This window comes from Marmota monax, unplaced genomic scaffold (genome assembly GCF_021218885.2).
Source record: "Marmota monax isolate L192 unplaced genomic scaffold, Marmota_monax_Labrador192_F-V1.1 WCK01_AAM20220418_F8-fsc00043, whole genome shotgun sequence".
In the NCBI taxonomy this organism is placed as follows: Eukaryota; Metazoa; Chordata; class Mammalia; order Rodentia; family Sciuridae; genus Marmota; species Marmota monax.
In genome coordinates, this window is record NW_026691982.1 from 10190906 (window position 1) to 10216902 (window position 25997).

At 34.0% G+C, this 25997-nt stretch overlaps 1 protein-coding gene across 4 annotated transcripts in view; it reads right to left on the bottom strand.

The window, feature by feature from the left end:
- Xpo4 (exportin 4) overlaps nt 1-25997 on the bottom strand; it is a 120455-nt gene that overhangs the window by 19682 nt on the left and 74776 nt on the right. For all 4 annotated transcript variants that reach the window (XM_058580647.1, XM_046447724.2, XM_046447733.2 and 1 more), the window contains 6 exons: nt 22806-22963; nt 22374-22548; nt 6022-6198; nt 5304-5446; nt 4651-4796; nt 3674-3851 (listed from right to left, as the gene is read on the bottom strand). In XM_058580647.1, the coding sequence (XP_058436630.1) occupies nt 3674-3851; nt 4651-4796; nt 5304-5446; nt 6022-6198; nt 22374-22548; nt 22806-22963 (977 nt within the window). The remainder of the gene's footprint in view (nt 1-3673; nt 3852-4650; nt 4797-5303; nt 5447-6021; nt 6199-22373; nt 22549-22805; nt 22964-25997) is intronic.

Genomic DNA, 25997 nt, shown 5'->3' on the forward strand with positions numbered 1-25997 from the left:
AAAAAAGATTAAATAATTTTAGATCATTTCCAGCCTACCAGAATTCTAAATAAATGATTACATTAATACTATATGTTTATATACTAGAATTCAATCAGTCTTCTTATAGCTAACACCATCTATTTAAAATGTGAACAAAATTTTCTTTCACTTCCAATTCCCTATAGAACATTATCCTAATATAATAAATATATATGCTATATTTGCTGATCATACTATGATACAACTGTCTAGGCTAACACAGTAGTGTTTTCTTTCCCATGTATCTCTGAATAAATATTACTTATTACCAGGATAAGCCACCATTGAACACAATTTGGTTTGTATTTTTCATTTTAATGGATAGAAAACAGTGAAAAAACTTGTTCATATTAATAAAAAGAAGGTATTTTTAAAACTGCAAGGTCACCCAATTATTTGAATTTCTTCTAAAGGTATATGACAAAAATCACAGAGATCTACCATCAAAAATTATTTTAATAATCTCTTAGCTGACACTAGATTAGGTCCTATTCAATATTACATAACGCAATGGGATAAACTTCCTAATTGTACACTCATTCTAATAAACACTGCACTATTTGCACCTGCTCCTTTATTTGGCACTCTGTGATCTTTTATATACCTGCCAATCCCCACAGTAAAGTCAGAATGAGAGAGCGTCCACCTTTCTTTTGTCAAGTAGAAGAAAGGTGAATAACCTGTAATCCCAGCAGCTTGGGATGCTGAGCTGGGAGGATCATGAATTCAGAGCCAGCCTCAGCAACTTAGCAAGGCCTTGAGCAACTCAGTGAGACCCTGTATCTAAATAAAATATAAACAGGGCTGGGGATGTGGCTCAGTGGTTAAGCATCCCTGGGTCCAATCCCTGGTACCAATAAATTAATAAAAAGATGGACAGACAGACAGACAGCAGCTCAGGCAGTGGTCTGGCAGACAGAGGGGAGCCCCAAGTGCATTCTTTCATCCTTTCTATCTCCTCTCCACCACATCCAACAATTAGCATATTCCTGGGAGCTCATTCAGACACACCTCTCAAACCCAAGCGACTTTTTCTACCTTCACTCCAAAATACTAACAAAATGCTTCCCAATTTGCTGTTATCCTTTAACTCTATCTTCCACAGAACATCACCTCTAAACAACTGGATAAGTTCACTTATCTATTGCAAATCCTTTCCCCCAGTTTCACTCCTACCTTATGAGCCCACCTATAGCACCCTCCCTGCCTCAACCTCATCTCACTCATCAGGACCAGTGCTCCTCCCATCACATTCACACACTAGCCACACCAAGTTTTCTCTCTCCTCACCTTTGCTTCTTGAGCACTGTTTGCCTTCCTTTCATTCTGCAAGTAGAAGTCCCCTGCCAGTAGACTAGGTACATACAAGTGTTCCTATACACTTTATTATATCCTCAGATCCCATCATGATGGGGAATTGAAGACACTACTGATCAAAATATCTTCTATTTTTGCTATTCCAAGATTAATACCCCAATTCTACTTGAGTTCCTTAAGAATGCTATCTGAAAATACTGTATATTCTAGACAGCACTCAGTTTCCTAAATCAATCCTGGATTACATTTCCATTTCACAAACTAAAAGTCAACACAATAAATCAGTGTTTTTAACTTTTTTCATGGTTGACTTTTCTATGGTTGATCTGATCTGGATACCATCATATCCTTGAATTACTGCAACTAGCTACATATCTGGTCTTTTCACTTTCATCATTCACTCTTGATACAGCAGAGTAATCTTTTTCACACACAAGTAATTTTCCTGCTCAAAACTGTGTAACAGCACCCCAGTTCACTCAGAGCAAAAGTGAAAGATGCTATACAGTTCTAAAGACCTTATCTAATTTTTTTCTATTTTCCCAACACCATCTCTTACAAAATTCTACTTCAGTCTGCCTAGTCCACAATGGCTTTCTTGCTGTTCTCCTTGAACATGCCAGATATGCCCAGGGCATTGGTATAAGACGCTGTTCTCCTTGGAATGCTTATCCCCCAGACATCTTTATGGTTTCCATACCATCCTCAAGTCTTTGCTCTCAAATCACCTCTAAAAAAGGCCGACGTGCATCACACTGTTTAAAACTAAAATGATCCCTGAAGTCTTAACTCCTTATCCTCCTACTCTGCTTACATTTTTACCCACAGCATTTACTGTTTTCTAATATTATTTTACTTCTTGATCATCTCTCCTTTACAGGGAGCTCTATAGGAGGAGTGAATTTTGTTTGTTTTATTACTGATATATTCCAAGCACCATTAATGACTACTACATAGTTAAGTACTCAATAATTATTTGTTAAATGGTATTTTCTTCAATAAAGCTGAACTATGTTTTTGGTAAAACAAGGAACATTTTTCCTAAACACCAGTTAATTTCACATTTAATTTTTTGGATTAAAAAAAAATGGGGACTTTTTTTTTTTTTTTAGGCGGGGGGTGCACAACCCTCCATAGTCTGTGCTCTCAGATACAAAGATGTTTTGCTCCCACACTGATACCTGGGACTGGAAAAAAATTTGAAAAAGCACTTAAAATACAAGGAAAGCACTCCTAATGGTACTACCCAGGCAAGAAATATGACAAAGAATACATGACAGCACCCTGAAATTAGTTGTCTTTGAAATTAACATTCACCATAAAACAAACCAAAGCAAAAGCACTGATTTCCACAGATACTGAATTTAAAGACTATAGTAATCCCAGAGAATGATTTAAAACTTTTCAAATAGAAAGTTTTATTTTAAAGGAAATGAATTCCCAAAGATTTCCTTGATATCAGCTTAGTAACTTGGAAAAAAAAAATCACTTTTTCTTTTGTAGAGATTTAAATGATGTCCATGATTTTTCATTAAGAAAAGAATAGAAGGGATAGCAGCTTGTTTGAGTTACTGATTTTGCAACTGAAAAAAAAAAAAAAACTAATTTGTTATCATTACTGACATCTCTGACTGTATTCTTAATTTAAATTGAAAATACTCAAATTTAAAATACTATTTTCAAATCCACTTTTAAAAGTATATTTATTTATTCCATATTTACCCCTTCTTAACGTCACCATTAAAAATTATGAAAACTTGCCATTACTATTGGGAAGACTAAAGTGAATCCTCTCTCATTGGAGGCACTATTCTACCATGTGAATCCCCCAACAGGGTCTCATTGTTTCACATATTCAAGATAAATATTTCCATTTTATAAGAAAAAAATTAGTTTTCCTTAGGAAAGCCAAAGAAATGTAGTTTTAGCTTTCGTGAACAATAAACACATATTAACGTTCACCTGGTTCCTAAGAACCTCAAATTCCTGTTTCCCTTATTAAGGGTGCCTGTACATACCTCAGTACTATTTTCTGGAGGACAAGTGCTATGTTCATAGTACATTAGACCGAATGTCTCTTCCAAATCTCCTATTTAGAGTAATTTTACATTTATTTTCTTCAGTATTAGAAATAGCTGTCAATTCCCACCACAGTGGTGTTGCCTAAATAATACTGAGTACTTGCCATCCTTGTGTATTTCAAGGCTTCTCCAAGTTTTATTTTAGTTTGTGTATCCGATTTACAGCGTGCCTATCCCTCTGTTCATCTACCCATCAACTCAAAATTTATAAAACAGTATAAATTACAAGAGCACAGCTATAGAGTTCATATTACCTAATCACAGAATCTGTTCTGTTGTACCCTGGGATGGAAGAAGCCTTTTCTCCTGGAGATCCCAAAATTTGAAGTGTTGTATTAATGTCAACTTCAGATGAATGCTTAATGGAATATTCCATTATTTCTGGAGGTATTAGCGGAGTCTCTCCCTGAGTATCATCAGCTAAGAGGTAGCCTTCAGTTTAAAAAAAATTAAAAATGAACACTTAACAAATCTACATTTACCAAATTGCACTATAAATGTTTTCAGTTTTATTTGATTTATATACATCACATAAATTGATGTAAAAGTAAATCATAACTGTTAATCTGTTAATTTAAAGTTGGTGAGAAGAAACTTTCAATTTCTCAGATTATCAACCCTCAAAAATACAAAGGACAAATGTTTTCTTCATCAATTTTATAATTCATAGTGACATGTAGGCATTTGAATGCACTACCTTTTAATAATTTTCAGTAATATTGTCTATAAAGTTAATATGATTTCTATTATTCATACTAGAAATCAATATTAAAGAATGCCTTTCCAAAAGTCAAAATTTTCCCTGATTATTTAAAATAAACACTAATAGTATGGTGGTTAAGGAAGAAAATCCTAAAAGCCAGACGGCCTACATTTGCACTCTGGCTCCAAAAATTAATAGCAATGTGACCTTGGTCTACTTTCTTATACTCTTAGCTTTTTTGTCTGTTTGATGGGGATAATGATGATGATGGTAACAGTAACAATACTTAACAGTACGATTTTGGTAGAGTATGATGAGATCCACATGAAACACTTGGTGTGCAATAGGCAATGAATACATGTTAGCCAGTATTTAAAAAAAAAAGAATACATCCAAAGCTCTGTGGCAAATAACACTATACCCAAATTTTGTCCAATATTATAAATAAACTACTGTTTTTAATATATCAAGCTTCTTTTAGAGCTTACACTGTTGACAACTACATTTTAAAAAGAAAAACTAACCAACCTGTAACTAAAATAAGCCAGTGAATATCTTCATAGAGATCATCAAGCATTTTGTTATCAATGGTGCTTGAACCAGGTGAAGCAAGTAATTGTTGCTGATGTCGCTGTAACTGACCATGGAGTCTTGTTACTCTTTCTTCTAATAAACTAAAAAAGAGGAAAAAACAAAACAATTAGCTTCATGAAGTTCAACCACAAAGATGAAGAACAATTTATAACTTCCCTATACTAGATAATATAAATTAAGATGTTAGCACAAAAAACAAATATACAAAAGTATTATAGTACACAATTGTTGTCATAGCACCATAGGAATCTAATTTACTATTTATGACACAGAAGGAAAACAATGCTTTACAAACAATCAAGGTTTACAACACGCATTTGAAAATTGGTTATTCCAACTTTTTATGATATGGGTCAAATTGTTTCTCATACCATGCTTTCCATAATCTCTCTGCCATCTATGCTGTAGTGCCTGGGCTCCAAATGTATAAGCCAAAGAATGGAATCATGAGTATGTTTCTGTCCATTGATCCAGTGTGCTGGGATACGGGGTGGGGGTGTTTAAAGTCTTTAAACACTTTAAGTGCTCTCCGGGGAATTGTGAATACAGAATATTTGCTCCATGGGGTTTCTTTGGACTGTGTGTACCTTGTCAGAAGAGGTATACAGTGTTCTGCAGCAATTCTTCCTAGCATTCCTACACTGGCTAGTTGATCAGAAAACTGGTCTCGATCATCTTCTTGAAGTTCACTTATTTCTTCTTCCTCACGAGAGGCTACACCATTGGCAGTCTATTACAGGTGAAAAGAAAAAAACAATTGAGGAACTGTACTATCTTATTCAGGATTTTTTGAGGCCCTATAAAATAGCTTCAAAACTGCATATGGAAAGAAGAGCTGGACAAAGTCAACCTTCAGTGCAGCTATCCAGGGACTCCTTTCTAACCATGGCAACAGCTCTAGTGGTTATCAAAAGAGAGGCACAACACAAAAAGATGTAGAAATATCACTCACCAGTGCATAAAATAAGCACAGCTAACTGCATACCCATAACCCACCTCCCACACTGGAGAACTTCACTTGTCAATAAAATGATCTTTTCACATTCCTGGTCCTTTGGATATAAGAAATCATTCATTAGCACTGCACAACTAGCAAGACAAAGGTAGGAAAATGAAAGATGAAAGGAGAGGACTATAAGTAACACACCCCCCTCGGCCAATATAAGAACTCATTTACACAACAAGGGCCACTTTTGCACTCAGCAAATTTTCTCAGGGGGCCTATCTTAAATGCCTAGTTTTATATACTACTTAAGATGAAACAGTCTATGATGATTCTTAATTACCGCCTGGCTTAAAACTTACCAAATTCCTTGTGCCATCTGGAGCAGCTAGGTGGCAGTGAATATAGGAATTAAAAACTTGAACTGCATGTTGGGTAAAAAAGCCTTTGTGGAAATGTTTGTCATCTTGGACCAAAGTTAGCCAGGACTCCAACAACTTATCATATGCTTCCATGTATACCATATCATCCTTATCAAGCTAAAAAAAAAAAAGAACATTCATAAAACAAATATCCAAAGAAAGAAATGGGCATCATAAAGAATCACACAGTTTATAAGTTGTTCCTTAAAAAATGATGATTCTTATTGTTTTAATTAAACTTCTAAACTTTTTCTAACTTAGTCTAAATAATTGTTAGGCAATCTGAAATTACTGTTTATTTTAGAAGACTACCTGTTCAGGACATTTTGGAGCATGTATTTTCTTTTAATTTTTTTTTAGTTGTAGTTGGACACAATACCTTTATTTATTTATTTATTTATTTTTATGTGTTACCGAGGATTGAACCCAGCGCCTGGCACGTGCTAGGCCAGCGCTCTATCACTGAGCCACAACCCCAGACCTGGAGCATGTATTTTCAAGCAAAAAGAGTCACTAACATTTTTCTAAAGTAAAGAAGAAAAAATGTGGGCCTGGGGTTGTGGCTCAGCAGTATAGTGCTTGCCTAGCATGTGTGAGGCCCTGGGTTCGATCTCAGCACCACATACAAATAAAATAAAATAAATAAAGGTACTGTGTCCAACTACAACTTAAAAAAAAAGAAGAAAAAACTGTTCGAATAAAAAGATAAAATGGGCACTTTCTACCTATTTTCTTTTCCATTTTTTTTTTTTGGATGGTGTTGGAGCTAGGTGATTCGAACATTAACCAAACCATGATGCTACACACACACACAATTTTCTGCATAGTCTTAGTGAAATTACTAAGCTTGCTATTCCTAATTTCTTTTTTCCCCATTCTTTCTTATTCATGAAGAACTGCTGTTTCGGGGTTAAAGTTTTATACCAAAATTAAACTACTAAAAATAAGGGAAAATTTTCAGAGAAACAGGTAAGAGAGATGATCCACATCAACAGGCTAATTTATAGAGCTATTTGTGGTACAAAATCTCCCTGGGCAGAGCTAATTTGCTAAAAAGTCATTTTACCTTTAAAAGTTGCAAAAGCCAGGAGGGAGGAATAAGCTAGGAATTTCACACAACAGAAAGAATGCTGGTGAACCTGGAGTATATAGGGATAGGTCATGAAAGAACCTGAGGTGAGAATGGGGGTGGCAGGAAAAAACAGATTCAGAGAGCCTTGAAAGGAGACTAGGTTTTCTTCTAATTGCAGCAAAAAGCCACTGCAATGTTATAAACAGTGATGATAACACATGATACAGCTCTTTAAAAGAAAAGCACACTGCCTACACTGCAAAGTATGATGGTGACTTGGGCCAGCAGGGAGATGCTGACAAGTGGCCAGACTGAGTGAAGACTTTGAAGGAAGGAAACCGAAAGTCTGAGGGAAAAGAGAAAGCAAAGGTGGCATCTGAAATTTTATCTTGAGCATCTGGAAAGATGGTGGTCTATTTCCTAAAATGCTAAAGACTAAATAAAATAACATGTACAAGGAAAGGAAGGTTTCTCTTTTGGACATGTTCAGTGCAAGATGTAAATAAAAAATTCAAGTGAGATGTTCAATTAACTGATATATATCTGCAATCTAGGGAAGAGGGTTGGAAATACAAATGTGGCATAGTTATATATATATTTAATTTTAAAATCATAAAACCAGGAGCATTCACTTAAAAGTAAGGTGTTGGTAAAAAAAATAAGGACAGAAGAGGGAGTACAAGTCCAGTGGCAGAGTGCTTATCTGGCATGCAAGCGGCCCTAGTTTGATGCCCAGCACCACAAAAAAATAAATAAAAATAAAATAAGGACAAAGACAGAGCCCACATAGGGGCTTGAGGAAAACACTGACACAGAAGAAATACCAGGAATGTGTGATATCAAAGAAGCCAAATGTGCAAGGACAAGAGTTTGGAAACACACACAGAATATAGTCTAGTGTGTCAGAGCTATTCTTTTCTTCTAGTTTTAATTTTATCCTGATTCTATTTTGCAAGTTTTAAAAGACCATTTTATTTTAAGTGTTCTTTATGTAAGTTACAAGAAAGAAGTCTTATATGGTACAAAGAGAATTATTAAAAAAGACTTCTAATATTGTTTGAACTGTTCTGGAATTACTTTCCATCCTTCTCTCTAAGAGTTAACCACTCTTTCAAAAACGATTGCCTGATTTATGGAAAAGCAGCTGTGAAAGAAGCCTAATGGAGGGGGGAAATGCTTGAAGGGTTAACTAAAAATTAAACTAACTTCCTTAGGAATGTCTACTGAACAGAAAAGTCACATGGTGATTTACGTAAAAGAAAGTTTGCTATAGCGTTACTTAAAATAGTAGAATAAATAGTAAATTGATTTACTGAACCATTTCTCCACTGTGTACCAGTTAAGGACATAAGAAATGGCTCATAACATTAATGAAAAGCAATTATTTTAAGTCTAATTTATGCTTTAAAACCTAGAAAAAAGTATATTGAAACTATTAGAAGATGAAATTACAAGTATTTTGGTTCACATCTAATTTTTTGCTTTTTCAACAAGTATTAAAATTCCATAATTAGAATTTTTTAAAGTCCTACATGTGAATCAAAAGATGCCAAGAAAGACCGTCACTCAAATGATAACACAATTCAAGCTTCTTCTCAGCAAAAGAAACAATCAGTGAGGCGAATAGAGAGCCTAGAGAATGGGAGCAAATTTTTACTACACACTAATCTTTAGGATATATCAAGAACTCAAAAATCTTAACACCAAAAAAACAAATAACCCAATCAATAGATGGGCCAAGGAACTGAACAGACAGTTCTCAGAAGAGGATACACAATCAATCAACAAATATATGAAAAACTGTTCATCATCCATAGCAATTAGAGAAATGCAAATCAAAACCACTCCTAAAGATTTTATCTCACTCTAGTCAGAATGGCAGCTATTAAGAATACAAACAACAATAAGTGTTGGTGAGGATGTGGGCGAAAAGGCACATTCATACATTGCTGGTGAGACTGCAAATTGATGCAACCAATATGGAAAGAAGTATGGTGATTCCTTGGAAAACGTGGAATGGATCCACCATTTGACCCAGCTATCCCACTCCTCAGTTTATACCCAAAGGACTTAAAAACATCCGACTTAAAAACAGCATACTACAGTGATACAAACACATCAATGTTTATAGCAGCATAATTCACAACAGCTAAATTGTGGAACCAACCTAGATGACCTTCAGTGAATGGATATAGAAAATGTGGTATATATACACAATGGAATATTATTCAGCATTAAAAGAGAATAAAATCATGGCATTTGCAGGTAAATGGAGAGTTGAAGAATATCATACTAAGTGAACCAATTCCAAAAAACCAAATGCCAAATGTTTTCTCCGATATGTGAATGCTGATACATAGTAAGGATTGCGGATTGGGTGAGGGAGCAGGGGAGGAATGGAGGAACATTAGATAGAGCAAAGGAGAAGGAGGGGAAGGGAGGGGGCAAAGGGGTAAGAAACATGGTGGAATGAGATGGACATCATTACCCTAAGTACATGTATGAAGACATGAAGGGTGTGACTGTACTTTGTGTCCAACCAGAGACATGAAAAATTGTTCTCTATATATGTACTATGAATTGAAATGCATTTTGCTGTCAAGTATAACAAATTAGAATAAATAAATAAATTTTAAAAAACAATTCTATGTGATGGAATTTTGGGATAATCTTAACATTGCATAATTGTTTGAATTACTTTTTCCATTTTCATAACATTAGTAAGGAAATTCAAATTATGAATGTGAAGAACAAAATAAAAGTGAAAACTAACAACTTATAAGAAATTGACAAATTCCTACAAAAATCTATCTTGGCAAATTCAATCAAGGGATAAAAAGAAAAAAAATGAACATTCCCATATCTAACCACTTAAAAAATTTAGTTAAATTTTTCCCCCAAAGAAGAAAAGTGGTAGAGTGCTTGCCTAGCATGTGTGAAGCACTGGGTTTGATTCTCAGTGCCACATAAAAATAAGTAAAATAAAGGTATTGTGAGCATCTACAACTAATTTTATTATTTATTTATTTTTACTTTTCCCAAAAAGAAAACACCAGTTTCAGTGGATTTATGGGTGAGACCTACTGAACTACTCAGAACCAAACAAAAACAAAACAACCAATTTTATACAAACTGATCGAAAGAGATGAGTCTGAGAGTAACATGAGAAGCTGGTTTCGCTCTGATACTAAGCAAATCCAACAGTGCGTTAAAAAAAAAAAAAATGACATATCATGATCGAGTTGGACTCAGATCAGAAAGGCAAGGTAATTTTTGACATCAGAAAAATCTAGATATATGGGCTGGGGTTGTGGCTCAGCGATAGAGCGCTTGCCTAGAGCGTGCGGGGCCCTGGGTTCGAGCCTCAGAACCACATAAAAATAAATAAATAAAATAAAGGTATTGTAAATGAATGGATAAAAAAATGAAGCATATATACACAATGGAATATTACTCAGCAATACAAGAGAATAAAATCATGGCATTTGCAGGTAAATGGATGGAGTTAGAGAAGATAATGCTAAGTGAAGTTAGCCAATCCCAAAAACCCAAATGTCAAATGTTTTCTTTGATATCAGGAAGCTGATTCATAGTCAGATAAGGAGGGGAAGCATGGGAGAAATAGATGAACTCTAGACAGGGCAGAGGAGTGGGAGGGGAAGGGAGGGGGCATGGGGTAATTAATGATGGTTGAATGTGATGATCATTATTATCCAAAGTACATGTATGAGGACACAAATTGGTGTGAGTATACTATGTATACAACCAGAGATATGAAAAATTGAGCTCTATATACGTAATAAGAGTTGTAATGCATTCTGCTATTATATATATAAAAAAGAAAGAAAGAAAAAGATGGAAAGATCTCCCTTGTTCTCAGATAAGCAGAATTAATATTGTCAAAATGAAAAAGGAAAAAACAAAGATATTGTGTCCAACTACAACTACAAAATAAATCTTGAAAAAAAAAAAGGGCTGAGGTTGTGGCTCAGTGGCAGAGCGCTTGCCTAGCATGTGGGAGGCCCTGGGTTCAATCCTCAGCACCACATGAAAATAAATAAATAAAAATAAAGGTATTGTGTCCAACTACAAGTAAAAAAATAAATATTTAAAAATAAATTAGCAAAATGAAGATATTAGCAAAATTGAAGATATAACTAAAAAAATAGTTAAAAATTTAAAAAAAGAAAAGAAAAATCTAGATATGTAATTTACCACATTAATATATTATGCAGATAAGCTTTTAATTAATATCAATACCCACAAAAGACAGCTCAACATCCTACAGCAAACATTGTTCTTAATGATGAAATAGAAAAGGTTATCTTCTATTACCACTTGTTTTCATCAGTATACAAAGAGGAAAAAATAAACAATAACAGAAATACAAATTATAAAGATTGTAAAGAAAAATGCAAATTCTCATTATTCAGAGCAGATATCATCATCCATAGAAAATCAAACACTCTGAAGACAAACTATCAGCTGGGCACAGTAGTGGTGTGCCTATAATCCCAACAACTCAGGAGGCTGATGTAGGAGGATCATTAGTTTGAGGTCAGCTTCAGGAACTTAGTGAGGCCCTCAGCCACTAAGCAAGAACTTGTCTCAAAATAATAAATAAAAATGGGGTAGGAGCCAGGCAGTGGCATGTGTCTGCAATCCCAGCAGCTTAGGAGGCTGAGGCAGAAGAATCCCAGAATCAAGAATTCAAAGCCAGTTTCAGCAACAGCGAGATGCTAAGCAACTAAGTGAGACCCTGTCTCTAAATAAAATACAAAATAGGGCTGGGTATGTGGCTCAGTTGTTGAGTGCCCCTGATTTCAATCTCTGGTACCCTCATTTTTTAGGAATATAGTTCTGTGGTAAAGTACCTCTGGATTCAATCCCCAGTGTGTGTGTGTGTGTGTGGTGGTGGTGGGGTTATTAGAATCAATAAAAATTCTGAAATGTTACTAAACATCTCAATATACAAATGCTAACTGCATGTCTTATGCCAGAAGTAATCTGGAAAATAAAGCTTACAAAAGATATGACATGATACCAACAAAAATGAGTTCTTAAAAAATATTTGTTCCTTTGTTGAATAAATAAGACCAAAATTAATATAAAGAAATGCCACAATCATGAACAGAGAAAGTTAATACTGTAAAGATGCTCACTCTTTGTAAAAATTCATTATAATAGTAATCACAATTCAACTTGATGAACTGAATGTTTTACATGGAAGAACAGAGGACCAAATATATTCAAGACTCTTCTGATGGAAAAAATGAGGTGATGTAACATGTCTACCACCTAGCCAGACTCCTTGTTAGGACTGTTATACAAAAGTACAGAAATACCCACTTATACATGAAAACTAAGTATGTTATAGCTATGGCCCTGTAGATCATCAAGAAATAAAGTACTGCCATGCGTGGTGGAGCATGCCTATAATCCTAGTGGCTCAGGAGGCGGAGGCAGGAGGATCATAAGTTCAAAGCAACTTACCAAGTCACTAAGCAACTCAATGAAACCCTGTCTCTGAATAAAATAGAAAATAGGCCTGGGGATGTGGCTCAGTGGTCAAGTGCCCCTGAGTTCAATACCTGGTACCCCCACTCCCAAAAATTAAAAAAAAAAAAAAAAGAAAGAAAAAGAAATAAAGTACTATTCAATACTATTCAATAAATGTGCTGGAAAATCCTGTTATCCATGTAAAAAAATTAAACTGGATTTCTACTTCAGTTCTAAGATGATAATATAATGAAAGGCAAACTATGAAATATTTAGAACACAAGAGGTAAGGTCTAACAAAAGAACTAAAATCACAAAGGAAATCATCATCATCATCATCATCATCATCTCAACTATGGTAAGATGAGAATGTGTTCATCACAAGATACCACAAAGCAACATGGTATCCTGGAACAAAAAGAGGATATTGGTGAAATCCAAATAAGTCTGTAGTTTAATACCAAAAATATATCAATGTTAATTTATAGTACAAAAAAACTATGGTTATGTAAGAGTAATATTAGGGGAAAACTAGGTACAAGATATATGGAAACTCTCTGTTCTGTACCTTTGCAACTCGGCTATAAATCTAAACTTATTCCAAATTAAGAGAAAAGACCATAAAATGAAAAGGGAAAACAAAACAGGGGAACAGATCTGCAACACAAACCAACAAAAAATTAGTACACAGAACATTAAAAAAAAAAAACTGTACAAATCACTAAGATCAACAACTCAACAGGAATATGGTCAATTGGAGGGCTGGGGATATACTTAATCATAGAGCATTTGCCTAAAACGCACAAAGCCTGGGTTTTAAAACCCTGGTACTACATAAACAAACAACAGCATTAGAAACAACAAATCAAAAACAGCAGTGGACAGGAACAAGCATTTTGAAAGAGGAATCACAAGAATTGCATCTACAAAGCTTAATGTTATTAGTCTTTGAGAAAGCAAAGACTCTATTTTAACTTGTTTAGTGTTTAATGCTGGAGTGGAAATGGATCAAAGAAAACTCATACACACCACTCATGAACATGTATATAGACCCAATTACTTCAGTAAATACTTTGACACTACCTTATAAAAGTGAACATTTACATATCCTAAAATCCAAAAATTTCACTCCTAAATTTAAACCTTAGAAAAATTCTCAAAAGGACCGGGCACACTGGTGCACACCTGTAATCCCAGTGGCTCAGGAAGCTGAGTTAGGAGGATCATGAATGAGTTCAAAGCCAGCCGCAGCAAAAGTGAGGCATTAAGCAACTCAGGGAGACCCTGTCTCTAAATAAAATACAAAATGGGGCTGGGGATGTGGCTCAAATGTCAAGTGTCCCCGAGTTCAATCCCGGATTGAAAACTGAAAATTCTCAAAAGGGCTGGGGATGTAACCCACACTTGACTAGAATGTGTGAGCCTCTGGGTTCAGTTCCCAACACACTCGCGCAGACACGCATGCACACACACATAAAAGAAAAAGAAAAAGAAAAACTTTCAAAAATATAAAAGAATATTTATAGCAACACTGTAATGACAAAGGAGGGAAACTCAAAAATTCATTTATAAGAGAATGGATAAACTATAGTATAATATTCAATGATACAGTTATAGGAATACATATATATGATTAAAAACTTTAAAGGAAAGAAATGATAAGACTTGAGACCAGTAGTCAGTCATCTCTGCTGTTGGGAGTAGAGTAGGAGAACACTGAGGGAGATGAACCTTAAATATAACATGCTAATAGTCTCAAGCATCAGGTACTCCAAATGCTGGAGTTGAGTTGTGGGTTCACACATAGCTATTTTACTACATTTTAGAACTACATATATGTTGTATATGTCATCATAAAGTCACATATGATTGAGGATGAATGACAGAATACATATAAAATAACCAAAAAGAGTGCTAAAACACCTAAGCACAGTACTTGATTTGTTGTCAGTAGTGGGAGAAGGTGGTTTTATCCTTCAACAAAAATGTATGAAATGCTAAGAGCTGAATACTGGAACACAGATGAATAAAATACTTTCTTCCCATAGAAACATCTGTGGCCTGTTTATATACTTAACAAAGCATGTGCTTCACAGACATCACTTGTTAGGTCTTAACAGTTTATCTTGCCAAAATAAACAGACTGATAACATATCTTAATGGGAACTTCAGAACAGCATCCTCTGACCTACATTTCAAAAGGAAAAGAAACGGACCACTTTCTAAGAACTTTATGTTGTTTTTTTAGTATGTATCAAATACATGTTATCATAGTTGATACATTGAAAATTTTAAATAAAAACATAAAAGTCTTATACAGCTTTCTATCAGTGAAAGAGTTTTCAACAATTCCTTCTATAAAGCCCTGATACAAGCAAAAGAGAAAATCACAGGTAGACTCTAAAAGTTCCTACTCATTGGATGGCAATTTAAAATAAAAACTATAGACCCCTAAAAAAAAATTCTGGTAACCTGTGAATACCAGTACAAGTAACTCATCAGGCAAAGTGTGAGAAATGTGGTTGATGACAATTGGCTACTAGATCTTCCAGTGTAGAAGTATAATCACAGAGAACTGAAACCTAACCTAGCTCTTTTTCATAATCCTTTGGCCCTGCTCCATAGCCACTCTGGCCAAAACCCAGCAGCGAAGCCAGCAGCACGTGCACAGAGATGACTAAGGAGACCAAGCTAGACACTATGTGCTCATGCACCCGGTATTGTCAGGCCTGCTGCCAGAAAGGCTTTGGAGAGGGGCTTAGAGCTTATGAGACTACTTGACCCCACTTTACTCCATTTGGAAATGGAGGGTAGAGAAGGTAATCAAAATACGATATCAGCACTTCTCTTTCAATGCCCATAATTAACTTGCAAGTGCATAAGAAGTTATATGCAGCCCTTCAGACACAGGGGGAAAAAAATCCTGTTTTTATGCTTTGGTAATTATGTTGAATACATAATTCAAAAGCAGTGGTTAATATTTTTGTGAAAATGTTGCCAAACGAAGCTTTTGAAAGAAAATTTTCAGTATGTCAACCTGTCCCCAACCCTTGACATACTGAATTTCAGAGATTAAAATTAACGTTGTTGTATGATTCTAATTGTATAACACTCTAGACACTTCAGAAACAGTGAAAAGATTAGTGGTTGTCAGGGGCTAATGGGGTAGGGTGGGATGTATAAGTGAAACACAGAGGATCTGATTTTTTTTGGTACTGGAGATTGAACTCAGGGGCACCTGACCACTGAGCCACATCCCCAACCCTACTTTGTATTTATTTAGAGACAGCGTCTCATTGAGTTGCTTAGTACCTCACTTTTGCTGAAGCTGGCTTTGAACTCATGATTCTCCTGCCTCAGCCTCCCAAGCCACTGGGATTACAAGCCTGAGGATTTGATTTTTAAGACAGTGAAACTATTCTGTATGATACTACAATGGTGGACACAATATATATTTATCCAAACCCATAGAATTTACAACACCAAGAATAAACTCTCATGGATATACAATGGACTCTGGACGATAATGATGTGTCAGTATAGGTTCATTAACTCTAAAAAATGTACCACACTCTGAGGAGGGATAGTATTGGAGGGAGGTTGATGGGGAGGAGGCTGTGCACATTGCTACTGGGGGAATATGGAACTCTGTATTTTCACTCAGATTGTGCTATGAACCTAGAATTGCACTACGATATGTCTTTATATTTTTTATCCATCTACATAAATCTAATATTAGGCACTGTAAAAGCATACAAGATAAATATTATACCAAAGGAGTTAAAAGTTTGGTTCTTATATTGAAAACAACTCCAAATCTATTCCTAGCAATGATGGAACTATGGTTCCCAGTAGATATCGGCTATAATTCTTCCCACTACATTTTTTCCCACAAACATCAAATAACCAAATCTTCTCCATGAATTTGAAAATCTCTTTCTCTCAATCATCAAATCTTACTTTCCTCTCTCCCTGGTGCTGAGGATTGAACCCAGGGTCTCACATATACTAGGCAAGTTCTACCACTGGGCTATATTCCTCAACCCCAAATTATTTTCACATTTACATAACAAGGGGTTATGCAAGAAAAGTATGATTTGCCTATATGATTGTACAAGCCTATAATCCCAGCTACTCAGGAGGCTGAAGCAGGAAGATCACAAATTTCAGACATGCCTGAGCAACTTAGTGAAATCCAGTCTCAAAATAAAAAATAAAAAAGGACAGTGATGTAGTTTAGAAGTAGAGTGCTTAGGTAGCATGTATGAGGCCTTGGGTTCCAAACTCCAGTACAGAGAGAGAGAGAGAGAGAAAGACAGAAAAAAAAGCAATGAGATGGATGAGAAATTTTATTAAAGGAAAAAAAATTTAAGAAGCTCCTTAGCCTTGTGGAACTCTGGGTTCCATATTTCCAACCTGAGGCTACTGCTGTGTTATGGTTTTTAAGAAATTGAGCATGAAAATCAAATTCAACTACCACAGATGGAAGAAACCGGGATAATGTTAAAAGAACACAGGCTGGGAAGTTCACTAACAGAAAAATCATCTGGCAGAAGCAAGTTATGCAATAAAACTTGCTTACAATAAACAGGATGGGGATAAAAATTCAGGCTCTATCAATATATCATTTTAAAAATCTGGGTGACTAATACAGAATTGTTTATTCTATTACTCTTCATAATAGCATAATATATAAAATTTACACTTTGTATGATGAAATATTTCAAAAAGGTGAAAATTTACAGGCTATAGCACAACCACCAAACTCAATGATAAATCACACACAAAAAAAATTTACACTGCCTAGTATAAAACATTAACAAGGACTTATGAACAAAATGGAAGAGCCATGCTTGTTTATACTGTTACTCCTCTGCTGTAAGTATTTTAGACTCTTGCCTAATATAGTATCATTTTAGATAAATATGTTAATAGACAAATGTGACAGAAGAGTGATAAATGGATCCCTCTATTTAAGAAAGTAAGAATTTAGAAACCTTTGAAATCAATCCATTATCTAATTATATTGGTTTTTCTAGCTAGTCCTTAACAAAATTAACATAACTTCAGAGTACCTATGTAGCTGACAGTATTCCTGGCTTCTGAAATCCCCCAAGAGAAATTGATTTAATAGACAAGTATTGCAGCTGTCAGTAGAATCCTATAGACAGATGACTTAATTAAAAAAAAAAAAAAAAAACTTACCCCTATAAAAACATGAACAAGTTTTAATTTACAGAACAAGTTTTTGAATGTTTTACTCTGGTTAACGTACTTTCTTCCTTTGTAAATGCTCTTTGCATTTTTTGTTTTTTGATTTTGCAATGCTTGGTAGAATCCAAGGCTTGCACATGCTAGGCAAGTATTCCATAACTGAGCTACATCCCACCCCTGAATTTCCAAATTCTTAATGCAAAGTAATGCATACATATTATACATCACACCTGGCACATAGTAGCTGTTAACACATATTTCTGAAACCAAATTAACCTATTAGTATTCCTAAATGGGTTGACATCTGGGGAACTCCTTTGACTTACAATGGATTGAAGGGCAATCTTTTTCACTGCACTCTAGCATTCATTTTTTAACTGGATCCACAGGGTTCATGTTCATATTTATGTTTCTAATGCTAGCATTATAAACAATAACAGGGATGTTGCATGGAACAATATTATCACAGTAAATAAGCTTTATTCTACATCTATCATACACTATCTCAAGTACAAGAATTCTGTAAAATTTAAACACTGGTTATGTATTAGGATTTAAACAATCAGAACTGAGTTATAACCAAATCACAAAACATTGAATAGTAAAATTATAATCCAACCACAATAAAATAAAACATTAACATAATTCTTATTAACACTTCTTATAGTAAGTATATTTTATACTAAGGTATAATGGTAACCAGTTTTTTCCAAATATCATCATAGAGCTAAAACTATGGTTGTTATTATTATAAAGCAATGTACTTTCAATGTATAAGGTTTAAAAAATACTCATGCATCTCATTTCCATTTTTCCTATGATCTTTTATGCTAGAGAAATGCATGCAGGTGAACAGAGTCTGGACAGTCACCTTGCTCTCTCTAATATCATTAAATAATAGCTATCAGAACCACTGAGCAAGGGATGTTGGTAGGGATTCTCAAAAAAGCTTTTCTTTCATGAGAGAAGATGCAAGTTATTTACACTGTACTGACATCACCATTCTAGAAAATAAGGGCTGGGCATGCAGTTCAATGGTAGAGGTATGCCTACCATGTGTGAGGCCCTGAGTTCAATCACCAGCACCACAAAAACAGACAAATAAATAAATTGATTAATTAAATATTTTTTTTCTTATCATGGAAATGCCAAGATTTCTCTTAATCTTCTCAATCTGTAATTTAGCTTTACTATATTCATTTTCATCATATCTTGTCTCCACAAAGTGATCACCCAATGAACAAGAGTAGATTTTGAATCAAGAATGCTGACCTTTAAATGCCCTCACTCGCTAAATTATTCTACTGCATTGCACTCTTTAAGGAACTTCCTAACAAGTTTATTAAGTCCTTTTCTACCTTATCTTGTTGGTCCTGAGATTAGGTTATAAATGTACTAAAACCAAATGTAAAGTTCTTCCTTCATAAAGTAATATCTACCATCACACCTCCCTTTACACACACATCAAAATACATACACAGAACACATTGCTGTTCATTTTATTCAATCTGTTGCATGGCCTCTCTGATGATCCTACTTGTGAAATGAACTAAAAATACTCTACAGATAAAATAAATCAAGAAAGAAACTGATATAGAGTTCAGGTCATATCTTCCTCAAATTTCACTAAATTAATACAAATGCATGTACTAATATAATAAATATTTTGATATAGTTGGTATATTAAAATGAACAATTATTAGAATTTTAATCTTCAAGACAATACTGTTTCATCTCTACTATCATTCTCACTTCCTCAGTCCAGAAACAGATAATAATTAGACTTGGGGATATAATAAAAAACATTTTTATGAGGCATCATGAAATCTCAAGAAATACCAAGAAACTTTAACAGAACAACTTGGCTAAAGACGGGAACTTTTTTGATTCTCAGTTTACTGCAGGTCAAATGACAGTCATAAATATAATGTTCATGCAAAGGCAAAAGTCACTAAGCAAGGACATATTTCAAAAACACACCAGTATCAAAATTTTTCTTCCTATGAAAATATTCTTTTTTCCCTTTTGGTATAGCAATATAGTTACTATCAAAGATAAGATTTGCTTAGAAAAACAGAATCTAGCATTATTCCTAAAGAAATAGCAGTTCTGAAAAAAGTATTATAATAAAACAAGTCTATCTGCAAAACATGTTTTCTTACAGAAAAGAAGCTCTTTCAATATTAAAGACAAACAAAAAAAGTCTTTTAAAATTGAAATTACAAAAAATTATTGGTATGTACAAAATAAAACTTAATCAGTCTTACATAGTAACAGTACATAAAATACAGAGCATCAACCATCTTAAAGGTTCATTTTTAAAAAATTATTATTTTACATTTCAGTGTGCATACTACACAGGAACTTTCATATCGTTAATCCATACCATAAAATATCAGAGATTATCATTCTGACTTTACCAATGAGAAAACAAATTCAGAAAAGGGGAAGCAGCTTGCCTAAAATCCTGCACTTTACAACTACTCAGCTCATGACTGTATTATCTCTCCCACCAAATTTCATGATCTTTCAATACCACACTGGATCCTTTTTTTTTTTTTTTAAATGAATTAATGTCCCCAAATTTCCTTAAAAAATCATTCCCTCATACACTTTTCCAGCTCAGGACAACTACTACGTGTTATGAACTAATAATGCAACCAGGGGGTGACCAAGGAAACAAAAGATAATACAGTCTGTCCAGACAATCTGATTTGACTGGATTTGTTCATGAACTTTTAGTATTAGCTATATATTCCCCAGACAATAAAACACTGAAGCTGAAATGACATATAGGAGGATTTGTTTAGTCTTCATTCAAGTCACTGTGCAAGGGCTACTACCCCTTCAGATGTCAGCTTCACCAAACCTCCCAATGTGGCTTCCACAATTAAAAAGCTTTAAACAAACTGTTACCCTCTGTTCTTTATAATGGGTGACCAATTACTTTTAAAAATAACCATTAAAAATATCAATTAAAATAATTAAAACATCTAAAAATACAACACTTTACTTAAATGAAACCTATGAGGCACATCGGAGCATGCCCTCTTGTGAAACAAGCAGAAGATGTACCTGCTTCTCTGAAAGTTTATATAGGCTTTCCATACCCCAATACTTCTATGTTAAAACTTGACAGAAAAATTGTCAAGTTGAGGGCCTCCTGCTTAAAATAAATAAATTTTCAATGTAAAATTTGCAAACCACTAATGTCATATATCTTTAGCAATTTTTGAAATGTTAGGACTACTCTTAAACAAACAGAAACTAAAAGGTAGCTATGTTTCTAAATATCTGATCAACATGCTAAATCTTTAATCTACCTGGCTTAGGGGAGAAAATAAACCAAGAGGGAAAAGTACAAAAGCCATGTTAAATGAGTCCTAACCAGTTCAAAATCTGGAATCATTTGAGAAGAGTTTGAGTAACACTTGAATACTTAAATTTTCTATGGACTTTCACGTTTAGAACATAAAATTACTTCCCTAGGAAATTCAAACCCCACATATAATGGCTTTAACTTTCTATTCCTCTACTACTTAAATGTTTTCCATCAGATAAATCCTTTTCTGACCCAGCTACTTTCCTCTCATCAAATCACTAAAGTGCCCAATTACATAAACACAATCATTTCCAAGTTCTTAATTTTCTGAAGACCTCTGAAGGGATTCAAAAAGCCGACACAGTGCCAGAGTTCCACCAAAACTACTTGGGATTTAACATAAAATCCTAACAGATATCTACAAATACTGTTTTTAATTTTATAATCTTTTAAAAGATTCACATTTTGATTCATGAAAGAGAATTTCAACAATAACTTTTGTAGGGAAAAAAATCTATTATTTTCCATGATTAATGTAGCTATTCACAGTAACTTATAAAAGCAGCTGTGTTTTCAAGGGTTTTAGTACGTGTGTTCTAAATTTAAATATAAACTTGAAAATGTACATCTGAAAATCTGTGCTAAAAATTATCATTAGTATTATTATTAGTCTTAATTTTAATGTAAATTAGATCCTACCAAAATATACTATTAAGCCTTTCTACCAAAAAATAATGAGAAGCATCTAATCAAAATAATCATGGCTACAATTTGAACTGCATCATGTTTACATAATTTCCCAAAAAGTCCAAAATAAAAATTATCAAAATAAATACATATACATATAAAATTACACATAATCACACCATATACAACAAAGTAGTACCCTGCTAAATTGTGAAATGGGGTTTTCACAAAACTTTTAATAGAAGTAATGAATTCCAATTATCTCAAAATTAAAATCTTAAGACCAATAACTTTCACCTGTTTTGAACCCCCAAATTTTAAATGTCATGTTTCCAAACACATGTTGCTAACTAACTTACATATATGAACAAATTCGTAATTTAACAACAGCTACTACCACTCACTTAAAATAGTTACATGTCATAAGAAAATGTTACAAAGACAGCATAAATTTCCTCATGAAAAAAGGACACGATTTATTTTACAATAGTCACTCACCACTTCTTCCAATGCAGCACTTCGCCCAAAAGAACAAGTGAGGTGTGTGAGGCAGTTAACAAAGGAGGAGAAAAGTTCATTGGGAATGGCAGTTAAAACATTTCGAGGGAACACAGTTATCAGGTTGCTGATAATGCTGGAGATTCCTACAGCTTCAGAATCTTCTATTTCAATTCTATAAACCAAGTAATGAGGATTATTATTAAGTGGTAGTAGAAGAAAAATTACAACTCATTTCCAAACATGCAAGTATTATCACTTACTCATTTTTAAAAGTATATCTCTGCGTATTAATTCCAAATTAGCCACATGACTTCACTTCAAAATACAAAACGGAGGAAAAAAACCACTACTTTCTTTTTTCCTTCACTCTTAAACACAAGGAAAACTCGGAAAGTTCCCTTTTCAGTTATAAAGGGTAAATATACCTACCCATTGATAGTATTCAGCAATCCCTCAATGAAGTGTGCTAGATAATCAACTTGTGATCCTTCATCTGGGAAGATGGGTCCATGAAGAGAAGCTAACTGGGCAAGGCACTGTAAAGAATCTTGTGCCATATCTGAATCTTCTCTGATTTTTCGATGTACCTGTTAGAAAGAATTACTAATCCATAAAAATAAATTCTTCTTTTGTAAGGGTCACGTGTCTACATGCCGAATGAGGTAAGAGAAAAATTCACTGTAGCTGATTATTTCTAGAAAATTAACTCCTGAATTAAACTAATTTGAAAATTGCCCCTCAGTCCACCTGACATTATAGCCCACGATTTTAAACCTATCAATTAATTTTTAACTGAGGGCTACCTACATTTTGAAAATTGAACCGTCTCCAGCATGTTATGACAAAGAGAGAAACAGATGCCAGCCAGTCAGACATACTGCTTATTCTAAAAACAGCAACAACGACAGTCATCTGTATTATGCTAACTATGTCTCACTACAGCTTCTTGCTAAAGTTAGCAGACAAGTTCAATCAAGAGTATATAGATGCTGCTTTAGTGGAAGTAAACAGTCGAAAATTTAGAAAATCAATATACCATTCAATCCCTTACATTCATTCATTCATTCAAACAACTTGAGTCTATGCTTTCATTAATTCTGAAACTGCTTACAATTTGTTTGAATCTCATTTTATCCTACATCACTGCTTTATATAATACTAAAATTTTTTTAAATAAAAATTTCATTTAAATTATACATTAATCCATTTATTATTTTTATTTTTTTTAGTCATACATGACAGCAGACTGTATTTAAAAATCCATTTAAAAGCGCATCTTGATTTCATTTCTATTGTGCAATACTAATGTGAAATGCTTATACAATGTTCCATATGAAAGGAAATGCTCCCCAAATATTGCATTCTAATTTTACGGTATTATTAATATTCTCAGATATTAAAGGTTTCATTCTATGATATGAAAAATAAATAAACAAAAAATATTCAGTGAAGAATTATATAGCAACTATTCATCTAAGCCCACCTGATATTTACTATGACCATTTTCTATAACCATTGCCCTTCTTCCAATGTCCACACTAGTGTAACCCTTTTCTTTCCTACACAAACTCTCAACTTTGTAAATGCTCAGAGCTGAACATTTATTATTTCAGGTTATATTCATTTTGGCTCTAAAAATAATTTATAAATTACTTGATGTCAGAATATTTCTTTTAAATATTCACTGGTAGAATGCTGGTCACAGTGAACACAATAACTTATTATTCACTGATTGATTCCAGAAATACTTAATCACTGAACTACCTACTGTTCTAGTCAAGAAATTTAAAACACCATGACAACTCTAAAGATTTCAAAGTTAATCTATTGACATGCTTAAAATGTGTTACACTCTTTGGTCTAGAATGAGACTTGGAAAACCACCACCCATGGTTTTTGTATGATCACGAGGTTGCAACTAGTTTTTTCATGTATATGTAATAAGGAAAAAAAATCAAAATAATATATTCCATAACCTGTGAAAATTATACAAAATTCATATTTTAATGACTATCAATAAAGTTTAAATGGAACACTTGGCCATGCTTGTTTATTTATTACCTTAGGCCACTTCTGTGCTATAATGGAGAGTGGAGCGTGACCATATGATGTGCAAAAGCCTAAGATATTTATTATTTGGCCCAATAATAGAAAAAGTTCATCAATCCCAGGTCTAAAATACAAATATTCTTCAAGCTATAGTCCATTGTATTATATGTTTTATATAGTAAATTCAAGATAAAATATATAAATTCAAATATACACTGTCTAGTTTGTGAACTTGAATACAACATTTTGATATGCTCTTTATCAATAAACTATAAACTGAAGTGTGATGTGCAAGGATACATTCTACCAACAGCTACAAAGTAGTCTGGAGCAAGAGAAACCCTGCTTACAAGCTCCTCTACCCACTGAGACAGATGGTTGATCACTGCTGGTCTATTAGTAAGGAATTGAAAAAATATCCTCAATTAACTAGCTAATGTTGATAATGTAAAATTAACTGTCCTTGACAATGTAAAGTTTACTATCTTTGGAGCTGCCTATATTGTGCAAGCTTAATTTATTTTCCCCAAAATATCATAAAATTCATGATAAACAATTCTTATGTATTCTTGCCCTTCTTCTAATGTCCACACTACAAAAAGAGTTTCCTTACACACAAACTTGTATTTCAATTAAAAACTGAATTCATCACTTGAATAAAGGAAAGAGGTGAGGGATAAGAGGAGCAGGTCTAGCAGGACTCCCAGAGCAGTTAAGAGTGAGGCTATTCATCAAGACAAGAAAGCAAGTTAGTAAGATGACAAATTCTACTGGAACATGTTAAATGTGAGAAGTCTGTGGTCCATCCAAATTGAAATATCCAGTAAGCACTTGGGATTACGAAGCTCTGGGAATCTGAAGCAGCCTGTGCTGAATATAGATTTGGAAGTCATCAGTGAAATGGTGCCTAAAGTCCTACGCGTGGAAGCAACAGCCCCAAGAAAGTGTATAAAGTCAGCAAAGTTGGAAACTAAGATAAGAACACCAATATTTATGCAATGAGCAAAGAAAGAAAAGACCATAAGCAAGATCAGGTAGAATCTGTCAAAAAAAAAAAAAAAGCAGGAGGAAAACCTAGTAATACTGGGATTTTTCCCTAAGACCTTATGGAGAAAGAAAAGTCAAGACGTTTATAAATTTCTGAGGGGCACAAGGCAACCAAAAATACTCCAAATTTCAAATGTAATCAACAAATTAGTCTTGACCTCATGTGAGGGTATATTTATGTATATCTATTCAAATCTACCATAATAGTGATGTACACTGGAAAAGTGCTTTAAATTAGGCAATGAATTCACATAAGTGAAACTGAATTTAACAAAAATCAAATTAAATAGAAAAGTGAGCCATTATGATTTTTGTGACAAAATTATTACAAAATTAAATTGTTTATAAACTGTTTAAATGAAAAGGCACAAATAAAACTGCTAAAATAACAAAGTCAAAAAGGGTTAATTTTCAAATTCAAAAGTTATTTGCATGTGGTAGTTCACAGCTGACAGGAGCAGCTGTCTGGTTTGTCTAGACAGCTGTTCAGATTTGGTGGAGTTGTTTCCAGTATTGCCGACAAGT